Raw genomic sequence first — 13,552 nt, 5'->3', positions numbered from 1 at the left:
AAGAAATTCGCGGAGTAAGGCGAAGGGCTTTGATTTCGCATTGCAACCTGGCTTAAGCGCACGTATCATTGCAGTGTAACGGCCAAAAGAATTAGAGGAAGTATGTCCGCAGGGCAGGGGGCTTCCCCAGGGGGTTACCCCAGGGGGTTCTGGGCCTAAAGTTTCCTGGCTCCCAGCGCTAACCTTTTACAGTCTACAACCCGCCCTTCGCTGTGATTATTGCACCAATCGCCGAGACTGTTTTCGTATAGGAGTTGGATCCCAGCTAGATCGTTTTTGCGGGGAAGTTAGGTCCGACATTAGGCTTTAATATCAAGCTTGCGCCCAGCATTCCCGTCTCCGTTTCGACTCTGTTCACCTTTGTTTCCTCTCGACACTGATCAGGCACACCCAGCAATCGGGCTCGCTGTCAACATGAGTAACGCTATCGATTCAAAGTCGGCAGGCGGCGACCTTGCAGAGGTTGAGGCGCATTCCGCCCACCTCGACCACAGCGCCGACCTCGACGAGAAGGCGAAGCCCGCCACGTACAAGGCAGATGCCATTGAGGCAGAGACCGCGGAGCATGACATGACGGTGCTTGGAGCTTTGAAGCTCTACCCCATGGCTGCCTTCTGGGCTTTCATCATGTCCTCAACAATTGTAAGCGACTTGCCCTCTTGTATCATCTTCATCTGCTTGAAGGAGTCGCAGCTAAAACTGGTATTTAGATCATGGAGGCTTACTGTGTATTCCTCATGGGCGCTTTCGTTGCCATGGATCAGTTCAAGAACGAGTACGGCGTCATAGATAAAGATGGCAACAGGTCAATTGAGGCATCGTGGCAGTCTGCGCTCCAGATGGGCGGTCCTCTTGGTGCAATCATTGGCGTCTGCATCGCCGGGCCCATCACCAGCCGCATCGGATACCGCTGGGCCACCATTCTCGGCCTTATGTTATTGAACGCATTCATATTCGTCTTCTACTTTGCCAATTCGCTGGCCGTCATGTTTGTCGCCCAGCTTCTGGAGGGCGTGCCATGGGGCATCTTCATCGCAAACGCACCGGGATACTGTAGCGAGATCGTGCCGATCAAGTTGAGAGCTCCTGCTACACAGATGTTGCAGATGTTCTGGGCCATTGGCCAGATGGTCGTGGGCGGCGTATGCTACGTATACCAGGCCAAACTTGACCCCAGTTCGTACAGGTTTGTGCCCCTTTCCCCGTGACAAGCAAGCTATCTCTGACAAGACATGGTGAACAGGGTTCCTATTGCGCTCCAGTGGATGTTCGCCACTCCTCTGGCCATCCTCTTATACATAGCTCCTGAGTCGCCTTGGTGGCTGGTTCGAAAGGGTCGCCTCGAAGAGGCCGCAAAGGCGGTCAAACGCCTTGGTCGCGCGTCGGTGCTCACAAACATTGAAGAGTCCGTTGCCATGATGCGCCGAACCATTGAGCTCGAGAAGTCCGTCAAGGAGCCTAGCTACGTGGAGCTATTCCAAGGAACTGACCTGTACCGTACCCTCATTGTGTTTGGCGTATACGCAGCCCAGAACCTCACGGGTAACCTTATCGCCAACCAGGCCGTATACTTCTTCAGACGTGAGCTATTCCCTTCATCTGCCACATCTTTGTTGCCCGATGTTCTGTGGAGACTAACGTAAGAACAGAGGCTGGAATTGATTCACAACTTGCCTTCGCCCTTGGCCTCATCGTCTCCGCTCTGCAAACCGTTTTCGTCATGCTTTCCTGGATTCTCACAACATACCTCGGTCGACGAACCATCTACGTTTGGGGTTCGTTGATCAATGTCTGCTTCCTGCTCGCTCTGGGCGTTGCAGGCTCCGTCGGCAAGTCTACCGCGGCCTCTCTAGCGCAGGCGTCTTTGGGTCTTATCGTCTCCGTCCTTTTTACCCTGGGACCTGCTCCGGCTTCCTGGGTCATCATCGCAGAGACATCTGCCATCCGTCTTCGGCCTCTGACGACTGGCCTTGGACGCGGGGCCTACTACATCGTGAACATACCTTGCATCTTCCTCGCAACCTATATGCTCAACCCGACGGTAAGATTATTCCCTCCCATACCGAAAGTGCTACAGCGATGAAAACAAGATTCGCTAATAATCAAATCATAACAGGGCGTGGACCTTGGTGGCAAGTGCGGCTACGTTTGGGCCGCAACTGGTTTTGTCTGCTTCGTATTGGCATACTTCTTCTTGCCGGAGATGAAGGGTCGGTCCTTTCGCGAGATTGATATCATGTTCAAGCGCAAGATCCCGGCTCGCAAATGGAAGAAGACGGTCATCGACATCGAGGACGACGAGTAAATGGGCCAGTCGGTTTTAATGTGGCGAATTTCTTCCTCTTTTCTCATTATCAGTGAGCTTTTGTTCAAAGCTTGATATTAATCTCCAGTTGAGCGGAAGTTTACTGTAAGGCAAAAGAAGAACATTCGTAATATTGATATAGTGGGACAAATAAGGGGCCTAGGGCCATATTAGTTGCACTTCACATAAAGCACTCTTTATGAGACTTTTTCGAGCGTATTCCTCCTCGCACGTCGTGGAAGGTAGCGGGAAATAGCTTCTCATTGGTGTGATATTAGAAATTTGGTGTCACAAGGCCGGCTTGTTCTCTAATAGTAGGCAGTCGTGCAGTAACAGCCAATAAAGGGGTAATACGCAGTAAATCGACATAAGAACGAGGACAAAGGCAGCCGGTCTCCATCTTGGGTGGGGAACGGACGCAGCGCTGTGTGTTCCAATAAGAGGGCAGAAGCGAAAGAGAAAGCAGGACTAAGATACGGGAACCGGGCTCAAGGTGTAACAGGGATACATGACCGAGGGGCCGAGGGGAGCAGCACGTGCAGCCGTAATCCTAGTCATCGCGTGGCTGGCTTCCTATAACGTTTAGCCTCGCGTACATCAACTACAGGCCTTGGCAGGTGACCCCACAATCTTTTGGGGGTGGACCCTTGCAGCATCGTGTCATTCGGTATGCATGCCTCCATCCTCGGGTCCCAGAACCTGACTGTTTCGATGATTCTATGCCTGGTCGACAGCTTCCCCACTTCACGTCTCATGAAGCGAGGCAGCGAGCAGCTCAAACAACTGAACAAGTCGTATATTTCGGAGCTTGACAGCCAAGTTTGCTGTTCGCGGTGATGGCTGCTAGCCGCTCCGTAGTTGTGCCAAGTGCTGATGGCGGCATCAGTTTATCTTGGCCTTGTGACTGCTATTGGGATTGACGACTAGTGCGTTTTTATTGGCCCAGTAAAGCTTTGGAGTGCAGTATACTTACAACTTCTGTTTTACGGTCTGAGGGTTGCGGTAGCAGGTCCTCCAAAGGTGGCGTTGAAGGCCTGGCTCTCGCGGTAAAAACACTGTCTACTCTGAGAACGCTCCTAGCTCATAGAATCAAGTGGCTTGTCATTCTTCACAACGCTAAGTCAAAAGGCCGTGTCACAGAAGATGCCACATATTTACGTGCGCGTGTATGAGTATCACGGTGAAGGCTAATTTAGCCACGTTGAAGGCTGTGGTCGATAATTGTGTTGGAGGCCAGAAGACTGTCAAGCTTGTCAAAAATGCCATGTTCTCCTTCATTATTCTACCATATTACCACCCATAGCGCCAAAAAGAGCGGCGAGGAATTCAAGTCTTATATTTGACCACGTGCAGTATCTTTACAGACCCGTGTAAGGCCATCGCTCGTTTTTTGTCCGTGTAGAGCGATGCTTCTTTTGACTCGTGGAGTTTGTTGCATTCAACTCGTCGCCATGTCTTGTCCCATAATTCCTCTATACTAATTTCAATCGCACGCAGCTGTGCTCCATTCCTCCTGGTCCAGGCATTCAGTCTAAGCCGTTGTTTGCTTCGAAAGTATCTTGCAAAGGCCACTATGGGCAATATCCAGAGTATTTGACCTGCTGTCAGAGGTATTGAGATCCACGGATGGATTTCAAGAGACCAAGGTACTGCTACGGTCAGCTGCTTTGCGTTCCCCAGCTCGAGGCCGATGGGATATGACTGTGACTTCGATCCTCGAGGGAGAGCAATCGCTGGGTCAAATATTATATCCCTACTTTCGCGAAAGAACAATGGTGCCGGGGCGAACAGTCTACTTGAATCAACCTGCTCTGATCTCCAAGCAAAGAGTGTCTCTTCGAACGGTTTATCCTTATCCCAGGATCTAAAAATCTCCTCTTGCAAGTGCATAAATTCGTTCGTGCCCTGCCAATATCTTGTGTCAAGGTAAATGTTGAATATCCCAAGCATGCAATAAGCGCGATCTTCGATGCGTTGTGTATTTCGAAGCGCCAGCCAGCTCATTTTCTGCCCCGAGCTGGCAGCGCGGAAGGAGCCTGGGTAGTACAGAAACTCTTGGGAGATATTCGTCGCCTGGGCTATGTCCGTTATGAGGTCGATTCGTGACCCTATATAGTTCCAATTCCGGTCGAAGAACTCAGCTCTCGACGGCGCAAGGGCCTCCTGAAGTGTCTAACCACGGCGAAACCATCCACTTTCGCGAAACTGTTGACGTGATGCATCGGAGCCGTCCCACGACACGTCGAATAAGTAAACATAACACACAGCTGCCTTCTCATATCAGCGAAACATCGAGTTGATCGCAGTGCTCAGCTCGGTGGTGTCTGCCTTGTTGATGCAGACAGTGTCGATCCAGATGTGCCGTGGCGAGCTGCTCTCGCCAACCTTACCATCTCGGCGAACCTGTCTGCATGCACCTGCTATTTTGTGCATGGATGAAGCATTACCCTGGAGATCGACCTTGTCGCCATATTGCGCGTACCGAGGGACCGGATTCTTAGGCGCAACATCACAAAATTGAGTCTTCGCATGATATTCAAATTCTGTGAAAGTGATCTCCTCGCCAAACCAGCGATGTGAGAGGATTGCGTATTGGGGCAACCGATTTGGCAGTTCGTTTGTTGATGGGTGCCAAATTCTGCTTTCGGTATCCGGCAGACTGTCATCCAGGTATCCAGATTGGATCTCAAAGGTATGGGCGTTGAGGAGCCGCATTTTCGAGTACGCGATGACAAAATTAACAAGGAACGGAGAAACGCGTTTAAAAATCATGTGAAGGATTCATACGTGATAAGATCCAGCTGAACAAACCCCTCAAATTGCCACAGCCTTGCAGACGCCAAGAGGTACTTACGGTGATGAGGCGCAGCAGGGTTGCCATTATTATAATTGGTTGGCTATAACAATACCGTAGCCTTGTTTATCGTGGAATGATCCAAGCATCATTTCTATACCATCCATGAAGTCCACAGACGCTTAAGCTCTGCCAGACTCTCAGCCAGGTAGACCTGTCAAGCATCATTAATTCCAGTGAGCATGCGCAAAACCTCCTGTAGGGACACTTCCGCAACATGTGTGGTGTGATGTTCTCCTGGTCTCAGTGCCTTCTTACCTAAGTCAAGGTTCTAACTTGGTCTGGTCTGACCATAGCACTGTTTCGGGGATATTCTGCACTGGTTGGCATAGAGGCAAATCGCCATGGGTGGCTCTTTGAAATAAGTATTTCTAACTCGCACATAAATATGAACCAGCTGGATGAGTAGGCTTTGTCACGCCAGTTGTGGTGGGCGTTTGCGTGCGCCGACGTTACTCTGGGGTCTCCACTTTGCTGATCTTGAATCCTCCAGGCACCTTGGTCTGGAAAACACCAGTAGGATCATACTTTGCAGCCGCTGCCTTCATCCTGAGAATATTTGCTGCGCCGTAGGTTCCTAGAGGGTTCTGGGAGCCGTCACAGTAGTTCAGGTAGCGGAACTCAACGTCGCCCCCGACTGACTTGGCGAAGCCCTCCAGCTCGTCAACCGCGGCCTTGAAAATTGGGAATGCCATATCATAGAAGCCAGGTGTGCTCCCCTCGACTGCGGCAATGAGAAGGACCTGGTTTCCCTAGGGTCAGGCAGGCTCACCATATGCGCGGAGATCAGGAAAAGGAGCTTACCGAGTCGTCCGTGATGCGCTCTAGTCCAAACATATTACCGCCACACGCCGCTGAATGTTGGCCGAACGAGGTAGGCAGAGGCTGCAAGACCATTTGGATCACGCAACCAGGGGAGTATTCGCTGATGTCCGCAACCAGCTTGTCGTAAATCTCTGTTGTTTTTTCGATGATCCGTTTGTCCAGCTTGTAGGTCAAGCTGAACCAGATATCCCTGCCGAACGGCAAGTATTAGTCTAGTTTGAAAAGCACAGTAGATTCATCGAACTTACTCTCGGTTGGAAGGCAAGAGAAACCCGGCCACTTTCTTAGCCAGGCTAGTGTGCCTCATAGTATTGCTAATCGGGTTAGGAACACTCATAAACTTCTCCAGAGATTTAGACTCCTCCTTATCATCAAGCTGAGTCATGATCATGTTGACCATGGACACCATAGTCAGGTCAGGCGGCTGCGTAGGATCAAGAGCGATGCCATTCAGCAGAGCAATATCCCTCTGAGACATGGAGACCCACATGGCAAGAATGTGTGCATCCGGCTTCACATGGAGTTGCTGGGTAAAGTCGATAAATGCGTCGATAATCGCGTGAGTGGAGGAAGGCGGGAAGGTTACGATGCCATCATAGACGTCATGCGCCGGGAACGTTTTCATGTCAAAGCGAGTGACGATCCCGAAGTTGCTGGACCCTCCTTTGAGAACCCGAAAGAGATCAGGATTGACCGACTCATTTGCGGTCGTGATGGTGCCGTTGGCGAGCACTATCTCATAGTTCACCACTTGGTCTATAGGTCACAGCTTAGCATTTCATGGCCGCTGCAATGTACATCAGATGGAGTGTGTTACTCACCGCAAGCGAAGCCAACGCGACAAGTGTAGTACGTCTTCCCTCCACCTGTCAACAAGCCCCCAACACCGACCAAGCCTTCTCGACCTCCGGCCACCATTACGCCAACTACGCGAAGAGGTCAGTGTTTGCTCGCTATCCAGCTAGCTGACTCAAGTCTAACGAGGGGCGACCATGTAAAATTGCACTTACGATTCTCCAAGTAATTGTATACATTAGTCCACCTGCCGCCCGGCTGTATTGAAGCTAATTTGGTATCTGGGTTGTATTCAGTGGCATCCATCAGGCCTAGGTCAAGGGTGATTCCATCTTTGATGTTGTTGGAGCCGGGATAACATGTATGTCCTCCACTACACTTCAGTCAATATGGAACATCAACAAATACCAGTGAAATATCTTCATACCTGCGAATAGCAAATTGGCACCCGTCAGTCGCGACCAAGGCAGTCAATGCCTTGGACACCTCCTCTGTGTTTCGCGGCTGGACAATAGCCCACGGCCGCGCACGAGGTGTTAGAGACCAGTACGAGTCTATGCGCTCATAGAAGGCCGCAGTCTGCCTCGTTGGCGTGTATAGAGCATCTCTAAGACCTGCAGCCTCCAGGTTCTTGACGGCAGCTTGGAATACGTCTGACTCGGATTCGCGGTCATGCTTCAATGCAGACGAAAGTTTGACACGGTCAGCCACCTCCTTGGAAGCCGCAAATGCCATGATTTCTGTAGTTCGAATAATCTTGTGACTTTTTGTACACTGGAGAGTCTGGATGCAGCGGTAGATCGAGCGCGCAAAGATTTGTCGAAGAAGATATATACTGAAATTGGCGGATAATAACGCCGAAACTAACGCGCCGCTGAGTTCTGATCAAGAAGGAAGCGGGGTGACCCAATGAATTAAGAACTATACTGGGATGCTGAACCCCCGATTCTACCTTCAATTCAACCAGCATGTTGGGGCTACCATGACCAATTGTTAGTCAAGCATATCGTTTGGTGGAGTAGATAGATAGCATGGCTGCGTCGTTCTCGTACGACTACTTTATTCCGTCGAAACATGGGCAACAGAGCATCGAACTCTCCATTTTCTCAAGCTAGAGGCTGTTGACCCATGCGACCTTGTCAAACGTGGCACTGCATGTGATTCGTTTGAAATTGCACCCAAGACCAAGGATCGTTATCACCTGTGACTTGGACCCCTGGCCTTGCAGCAGTTGGTTGCTACATACTGTTCATACCACCCATCTCTCAAGAAAAGGCCCACAGAGGCAGAAGGGGATTCGGGAAAGTTCCCCGCGCGGATACGGAAAGCGAAACCTCGGGTTCATCTTAAAGAGCCCGCTTACATCTCGGGCCGATAATATTAGGCGCAGGGGTAGTTTTAAGAGGGGCATCAATTCGAGATGCGAAATCAATAAGCTGAATGTTAACAAAGCACGAGGGAGCTAGCAGGGGAGCCGAAGATATCATATCATGTGTCTCTCTCGGCGAGAGAAGTGACAGAATGGAAAGCCCGCCCCTCGCGCCCACCCTAGCCCAGTCAGCAAACCCGCGGCACAGAAACCCACCCAAGGATGCAGTCAGGCCACATCAAGCCGTCAGGGCCTGATCGGCAGAGTAAAGTCCAGAACTGAAGCCTCCAAGCTCAGAGGCACAACGATGAGAACGTGGAGCGGCCAAGGGCCTTGAAAATGTAGATTACGTTTCATCCACTTCCCAAAGCTACACGCTGACCCACAAGTCTGTCCTCTGAGTTTCCCGACCAACTTGATAGTGATATGATATCTGTCGCAAAGGGACAGTCAGACATACGCATGTCTTTAAGTGCTGCATATCCTCACCACTGGATCACCGCTGCCTGTCTCAAGCATCCTTTGAAGCAACATGTCTTTGATCAACGGCGTGCTTACTTTGCTCCCGCCACCCGAGGGCTACGACGTTGATTTCGATCATCCTCAGCGCCAACTCGGGCTGGCATTGCATCTAATCTATGGCTTCGGCTCGTTGCTCGCGGTTGGATTTCTGAGCCAACATCTCTATATTAAATGGTGGTTGCAGCGTCGCTGGATCGATCCAGCCACAGGTACTACCCCCTCCACAAGTGGCCTCTAAATGATCCAACCGGACCGAATCTAATCAAGTATTTCTCGGACAGTATGCCTCGTCACTACTTGGATAATAAGTATTACATGTCAGAGTCTGGTTGTGAGCTGGTTCCAGAATCTCATGTTGGGAGTCCACGCCTGGGAGATGCCCTTGAGCCGATTCATATTGTTTCTCAAGGTGAGTTACGGCAACAGTTCACTTGTTTCTAGAAAGATTCACTAAATATCTCGCCATATAAGTCGTTCACTATAGTCGCTGTGGTGTTCAACGCAGTCCATTTACTTAGCAAGCTTTCGATCCTGTTATCCTACCATCGACTGGCACCGCAGCTGGAGTGGAAATGGGCAGTTCGCACGGCCATATTTCTCGTCGTCGGCTACTGCACGTCGCTTTTCCTTGCACTACTCTTCGCTTGCAGTCCGATCCATAAAGCTTGGGATGTAAGAAGTCACACGTTCCGAATAACATACTGTGCGCAGAGAAGTTGATTTCGATGTTAGGTAACGATGACCGACGGCCATTGCAACGATCGGCAGGCCATATGGCTTTCGACTGCGGTTCTCGGCTTCGTATCCGACCTTATCTTACTTAGCCTACCATTTCCTCTGATATTAAAACTTCAGTTAGGAAAAGCGCAGAAGATTGGCATGCTGGCGATGTTCGCTGTTGGCTCCGCGTGAGTTACTTTCCTCGATACTTTGTGAATCACCTCTGACCAACTCTTTCGACAGCACGTTTGTCACCTCGATAATCAGGCTATACTACCTGTTGCAACCGACTTTTACATCGCCCGACCAGACATGGGACATGATGCCAACAATTCTTTGGGCATTGATCGAGCTTAATCTCCTTGTCATGTGCCCATCCATGTTCACTATGCGGAAATTCGCTACCGCGATTGCCCCATCCATCTTTGCCTCATCGGGCACGAACTCGTCCTCGACAGTCACCCCGAAGGTATTACGGACATTCGGTCAATCCATAGCCCCTAGAAGGAAGCATAACAAGTATGGGGAGCTGTTCGACGAAACTGCCGGCAGAGACTTTGATATGGCCACTCTTGGGTGTGGTAAGCCCATGTCGGTCAGCGCTGATGGGAACGGGAGAGGGAAGACATCGTCCCCAACCTCGAATCCTTCAGCCGCGATCAATCAAATGTGGGATGCTCGTGACCGGTATGAGGAGGAGTCGGAAGGTGGAATGATCCAGACGAAGACAGTGACTGTCCAGAATTTTGGAAGTGGTCAAGATGACAACCTCCAATATACTGTATAGTTGCAGGTGATATCAGCCCGGAGGGCCTTGTGCTATACTCCACGTAAAGTTTGTGCGACGTAAACGGTACTGAAATGCTTGTCATATCAAGTTGCTAGTAATGAGAGCTGGGTTGCAAATCACGGTTTCCACTGCAATTTCACGTATTCCCTCTTTAGCTATATGTGCAAGGAAGCTTAGCCTGTGAGCCGATGTGACACCTCACTCGACTCGACTGCCACAGACATTGTACAAGATCCTCTCTACTCAACCCGACCTTTATGTTGTACTCTGATGCTAATAACTGGTTTTGAGAATAATTCTACTATCGTATCATGCACAGTTGTATAGAGCAGCAGAAATGAAATAGTCAGCTCGAGTGCGAGCCGCTTAAACTCTTCCCGAGCCCCCAACTAAAAGGCACGAGAGGAGGGCTGACGCACGCGAGCCGACGTGCAGCCAACATCGTACGACTGCTTATGTCCGCCAATCTTTCATCGTCCTAACAAAAACCCGCATAGCACTTAGAGAACCCCGCCCCCGTCTCGCCTTCAAAATATTTTTTTTCCGCACCCAACTATATTCTTGCTATCATGTCCAAGCCGGTGTTTGTCCAAGCCGGTGTTTGTCCTCCTCCACGGTGCTTGGCATACGCCCAAGTGCTGGGACCGATTAATTGCTGAGCTTGACGGGTTAGGCTACAGGTCCGTGGCGCCTGCTCTCCCATCGTCCAACGCCGATCCGCTTCCGCCGGACTGGCTTGCAGATGTCGAGACCATCCGTGAGACTGTTTCTGCTTTGGTCAACGAACATGACACCGTCATCGTTACGCACAGCTTTAGCGGGATGACCGGTGGTACAGCCCTAAAGGGCCTCGATAAGCAAACTTGTGCCTCTCAAGGTTTGAAAGGCGGCGTTATACGACTTATCTATATTGCTGCCTTCCTCGTTCCCGAGGGTTTCCAGCACTCGCCGCAAGGTACGCGCGATAACATGATGTCGGAAATGAAAACGGATTTCAAGGTTCGTTTCAGTCGACTGTAATACTTGAATAGATAAACTAAGTTGAAGAAGACGGGAGTTGTTACCGTGCTACCTGAGGATGTTAAGGATATGTTTTATCAAGATCTTGACGAGGCAACTATCAAGGAGCTAGAGAAAGACCTTCGTCCGCATAGCCTAGGCTCTTATTGGGGCACTACTACCTATGCTGCTTGGCGTCACATTCCGACTACCTACATTATTGGTAATAAGGATAGACTTACAACCGTCGCAACTATCCACCACCTAATCTCGGCGGCGAAGTCGAGTGGAACGCATAAAATCGATAACGTGGTTGAGGTTGATGCCGGTCATTCCGTTTTCGTGAGCATGCCCCAATGGACTGCGAAAACGCTCATCGCCGAAGCCGTCCGACAAGCCTAATCTGTTGGATCGCGAGGATACGATTATCATTACAAAGTCTATAGAATTGAATAATTTTGAAGCAAAATTACCTGAGCATAGGCAGGACTTCGGCGCTAAACATGTCCATATGATTTCGATATACAGATGTATTTGGTGGATAGCCGGCTCATTGAATAGGGAACAGCATCGTTGTGCTGATACTCAATTCAACACCATGTTTACGTCAATAGACACGCCTGTCTCCAACAGGTACAGTAGGACAGCTAAAGCCCAGTTTCGGTCTATCCCTGAGGGGCCTTCGAATTTCAGGCCCGGAAACGTTCACGAGTTCCGTTGCATATTAGGGTCAAGGGCACTGGAGCTGATTTCTTGCATGCCAGTATAGCCGTGTCAAGCTGGTGCTTCAATAGGCTAGGGGAAAGGTCCGAGAAGGCATAACTATAGTATGGATTCACGTGCCGTGCGGTGTTACCATTGCCAATTCGAGATGATTAAGTCGCACGCCCTGAGTCGTATGGGAAGCCTACACGATGAATCCCTGAGCGGTGCACAACTCGGTCTAACCTAGCCAAGCATGCACGTGAATACGCGTCCTTCTTACAAGGTCGCTTCAACTATGTGGGCAGGACACTTACCACGGCTGAGATGCACTTCGTCCCTGCGCTGTGGTCAGGAATTTTTGAGATTACAGGCATAGCCAAAGAGCAAGGCGAGAGACAGATTAGCGATTCGAAAGACCGGTCTATCGCTTGCTGGAGTTGATATCTGTGGTCAGGACTTTGAACCAATTCTTGTAGTTTACAATCGTTAACTATCCAATCATAAGCTTTTCGTAGCGATATCATAGCTGGGATGTTATTTGTATTTAAATTTCACGGCGCAACATTGTGAGGCTGTCTAAGTAGATTTGCAGAAGGCAGTTTTAGCCAAGCATCTGTCGAGATCACGCCCGGCAACCTTGGATTACATAGCGAGAGACGCCGGCGGAAAGGAAGAACCTTTTCCGATTTAGTCAGAATCTCATTCATGACATCAAATAGAGTGGGGGGGAGGAGGAGGCTTTCATAGGCGGTGGCTGCATCTTTGCGTGAATGTTTTCAATAGGAAAGCATACATTTGTATCACAACCTCACAAATCAATATTTATTCTCCTGGACAGAGACTGTCTTGTGGTCGTGGAAATGAGGGCCACTACTCGTGCATATGTAACTATCGTTCTGACAATAAGTTACCCTAGCTTGCCAAGGCCGACTCTGGTCCTCAGAAGATCACTGAAGCACTCGTGAAGACTACTGCAACCCCTCCTCTCACCTCTCAAAGAAACGAACCGCAGCAATTTCGTAGATATGCTCTCAAATTTCGAGAGAACTCTCCGTGTTCCTGAACGATGAGTCCAACTCAAAAATCATCTTGAAGACCATCCGAGTCAATATCTGATCTGCCATGGTTATGTTAGCACGTGAGCCTCTCGCGAGATACATGGGGCAGGTGGGCATGGATTATGGTGCTGGCAGACGAGGGACTTACCGCTCAAGGCCGTCGTTAGGCTTGAAAAGATCTCCAGCCGCTTCTTGGATAGATGTACGCAGAAACTTGGGTTGCTGCGGAGACATCTCCACGGTGTTGATTTCACCCTTGCCAAAGTCACCAACCCAGAATACTCCACCATTGTGAACCCACGTTTTGTACTGTTCGAGATTCAGGGTTCGTGGGTAGTTTCTGTAGTTTCTGTTCGAGTTCAGGAGCGCCGGCTGCTCTGACCATGTGCTGTGGCAATCTTGCGTGTATTTGACACCCATCGATTCGACCTGTCGGGTTGTCAGATCGAAGTGGTCCTCGATCTTCATGATGAGTCCCTTCCACATCATTGGTTTCTCAATTACAACGGCTCTGCCCTTGTACACGATAGCTACGACGATAGGCATGGTGATGGTAGCGAGGCTAACGCGAGTGTTTGGGTCGAAAGGGGGGTGTGGTATCCGATGTGCC

The 13,552-nt window shown here is 50.1% G+C and overlaps 6 protein-coding genes across 6 annotated transcripts; 3 read left to right on the top strand and 3 right to left on the bottom strand.

Moving 5' to 3' along the window:
- Positions 1–414: 414 nt before the first annotated feature.
- On the top strand, positions 415–2,305 carry JN550_010175 (uncharacterized protein; the record flags this gene model as incomplete). The annotated part of the gene is made up of 5 exons (XM_049308400.1): positions 415–642; positions 711–1,186; positions 1,244–1,581; positions 1,650–2,041; positions 2,117–2,305. 5 exons carry the CDS (start codon positions 415–417, stop codon positions 2,303–2,305), a joined length of 1,623 nt encoding a protein of 540 aa, XP_049167915.1.
- Positions 2,306–4,585: 2,280 nt separating this feature from the next.
- JN550_010174 (uncharacterized protein) lies at positions 4,586–5,020 on the bottom strand (the record flags this gene model as incomplete). Its single annotated transcript, XM_049308399.1, has 1 exon — positions 4,586–5,020. The coding sequence occupies one exon, from the start codon at positions 5,018–5,020 to the stop codon at positions 4,586–4,588; it is 435 nt and encodes a 144-aa protein (XP_049167914.1).
- A 591-nt stretch (positions 5,021–5,611) lies between these two features.
- Positions 5,612–7,514, bottom strand: JN550_010173 (uncharacterized protein; the record flags this gene model as incomplete). The annotated part of the gene is made up of 6 exons (XM_049308398.1): positions 5,612–5,902; positions 5,964–6,174; positions 6,233–6,740; positions 6,806–6,910; positions 6,995–7,152; positions 7,207–7,514. 6 exons carry the CDS (start codon positions 7,512–7,514, stop codon positions 5,612–5,614), a joined length of 1,581 nt encoding a protein of 526 aa, XP_049167913.1.
- Positions 7,515–8,680: 1,166 nt separating this feature from the next.
- JN550_010172 (uncharacterized protein) lies at positions 8,681–10,177 on the top strand (the record flags this gene model as incomplete). The annotated part of the gene is made up of 5 exons (XM_049308397.1): positions 8,681–8,879; positions 8,952–9,079; positions 9,142–9,342; positions 9,403–9,578; positions 9,634–10,177. The coding sequence occupies 5 exons, from the start codon at positions 8,681–8,683 to the stop codon at positions 10,175–10,177; spliced, it is 1,248 nt and encodes a 415-aa protein (XP_049167912.1).
- Positions 10,178–10,749: 572 nt separating this feature from the next.
- Positions 10,750–11,581, top strand: JN550_010171 (uncharacterized protein; the record flags this gene model as incomplete). Its single annotated transcript, XM_049308396.1, has 3 exons — positions 10,750–10,796; positions 10,861–11,179; positions 11,231–11,581. 3 exons carry the CDS (start codon positions 10,750–10,752, stop codon positions 11,579–11,581), a joined length of 717 nt encoding a protein of 238 aa, XP_049167911.1.
- A 1,380-nt stretch (positions 11,582–12,961) lies between these two features.
- JN550_010170 (uncharacterized protein) lies at positions 12,962–13,488 on the bottom strand (the record flags this gene model as incomplete). The annotated part of the gene is made up of 2 exons (XM_049308395.1): positions 12,962–13,001; positions 13,091–13,488. The coding sequence occupies 2 exons, from the start codon at positions 13,486–13,488 to the stop codon at positions 12,962–12,964; spliced, it is 438 nt and encodes a 145-aa protein (XP_049167910.1).
- Between the last annotated feature and the right edge of the window lie 64 nt (positions 13,489–13,552).

The sequence above is a fragment of the Neoarthrinium moseri genome (genome assembly GCF_022829205.1).
Source record: "Neoarthrinium moseri strain CBS 164.80 chromosome Unknown scaffold50_Wmoseri_CBS_16480, whole genome shotgun sequence".
In the NCBI taxonomy this organism is placed as follows: Eukaryota; Fungi; Ascomycota; class Sordariomycetes; order Amphisphaeriales; family Apiosporaceae; genus Neoarthrinium; species Neoarthrinium moseri.
This window is presented reverse-complemented; position numbering and strand designations above follow the sequence as displayed.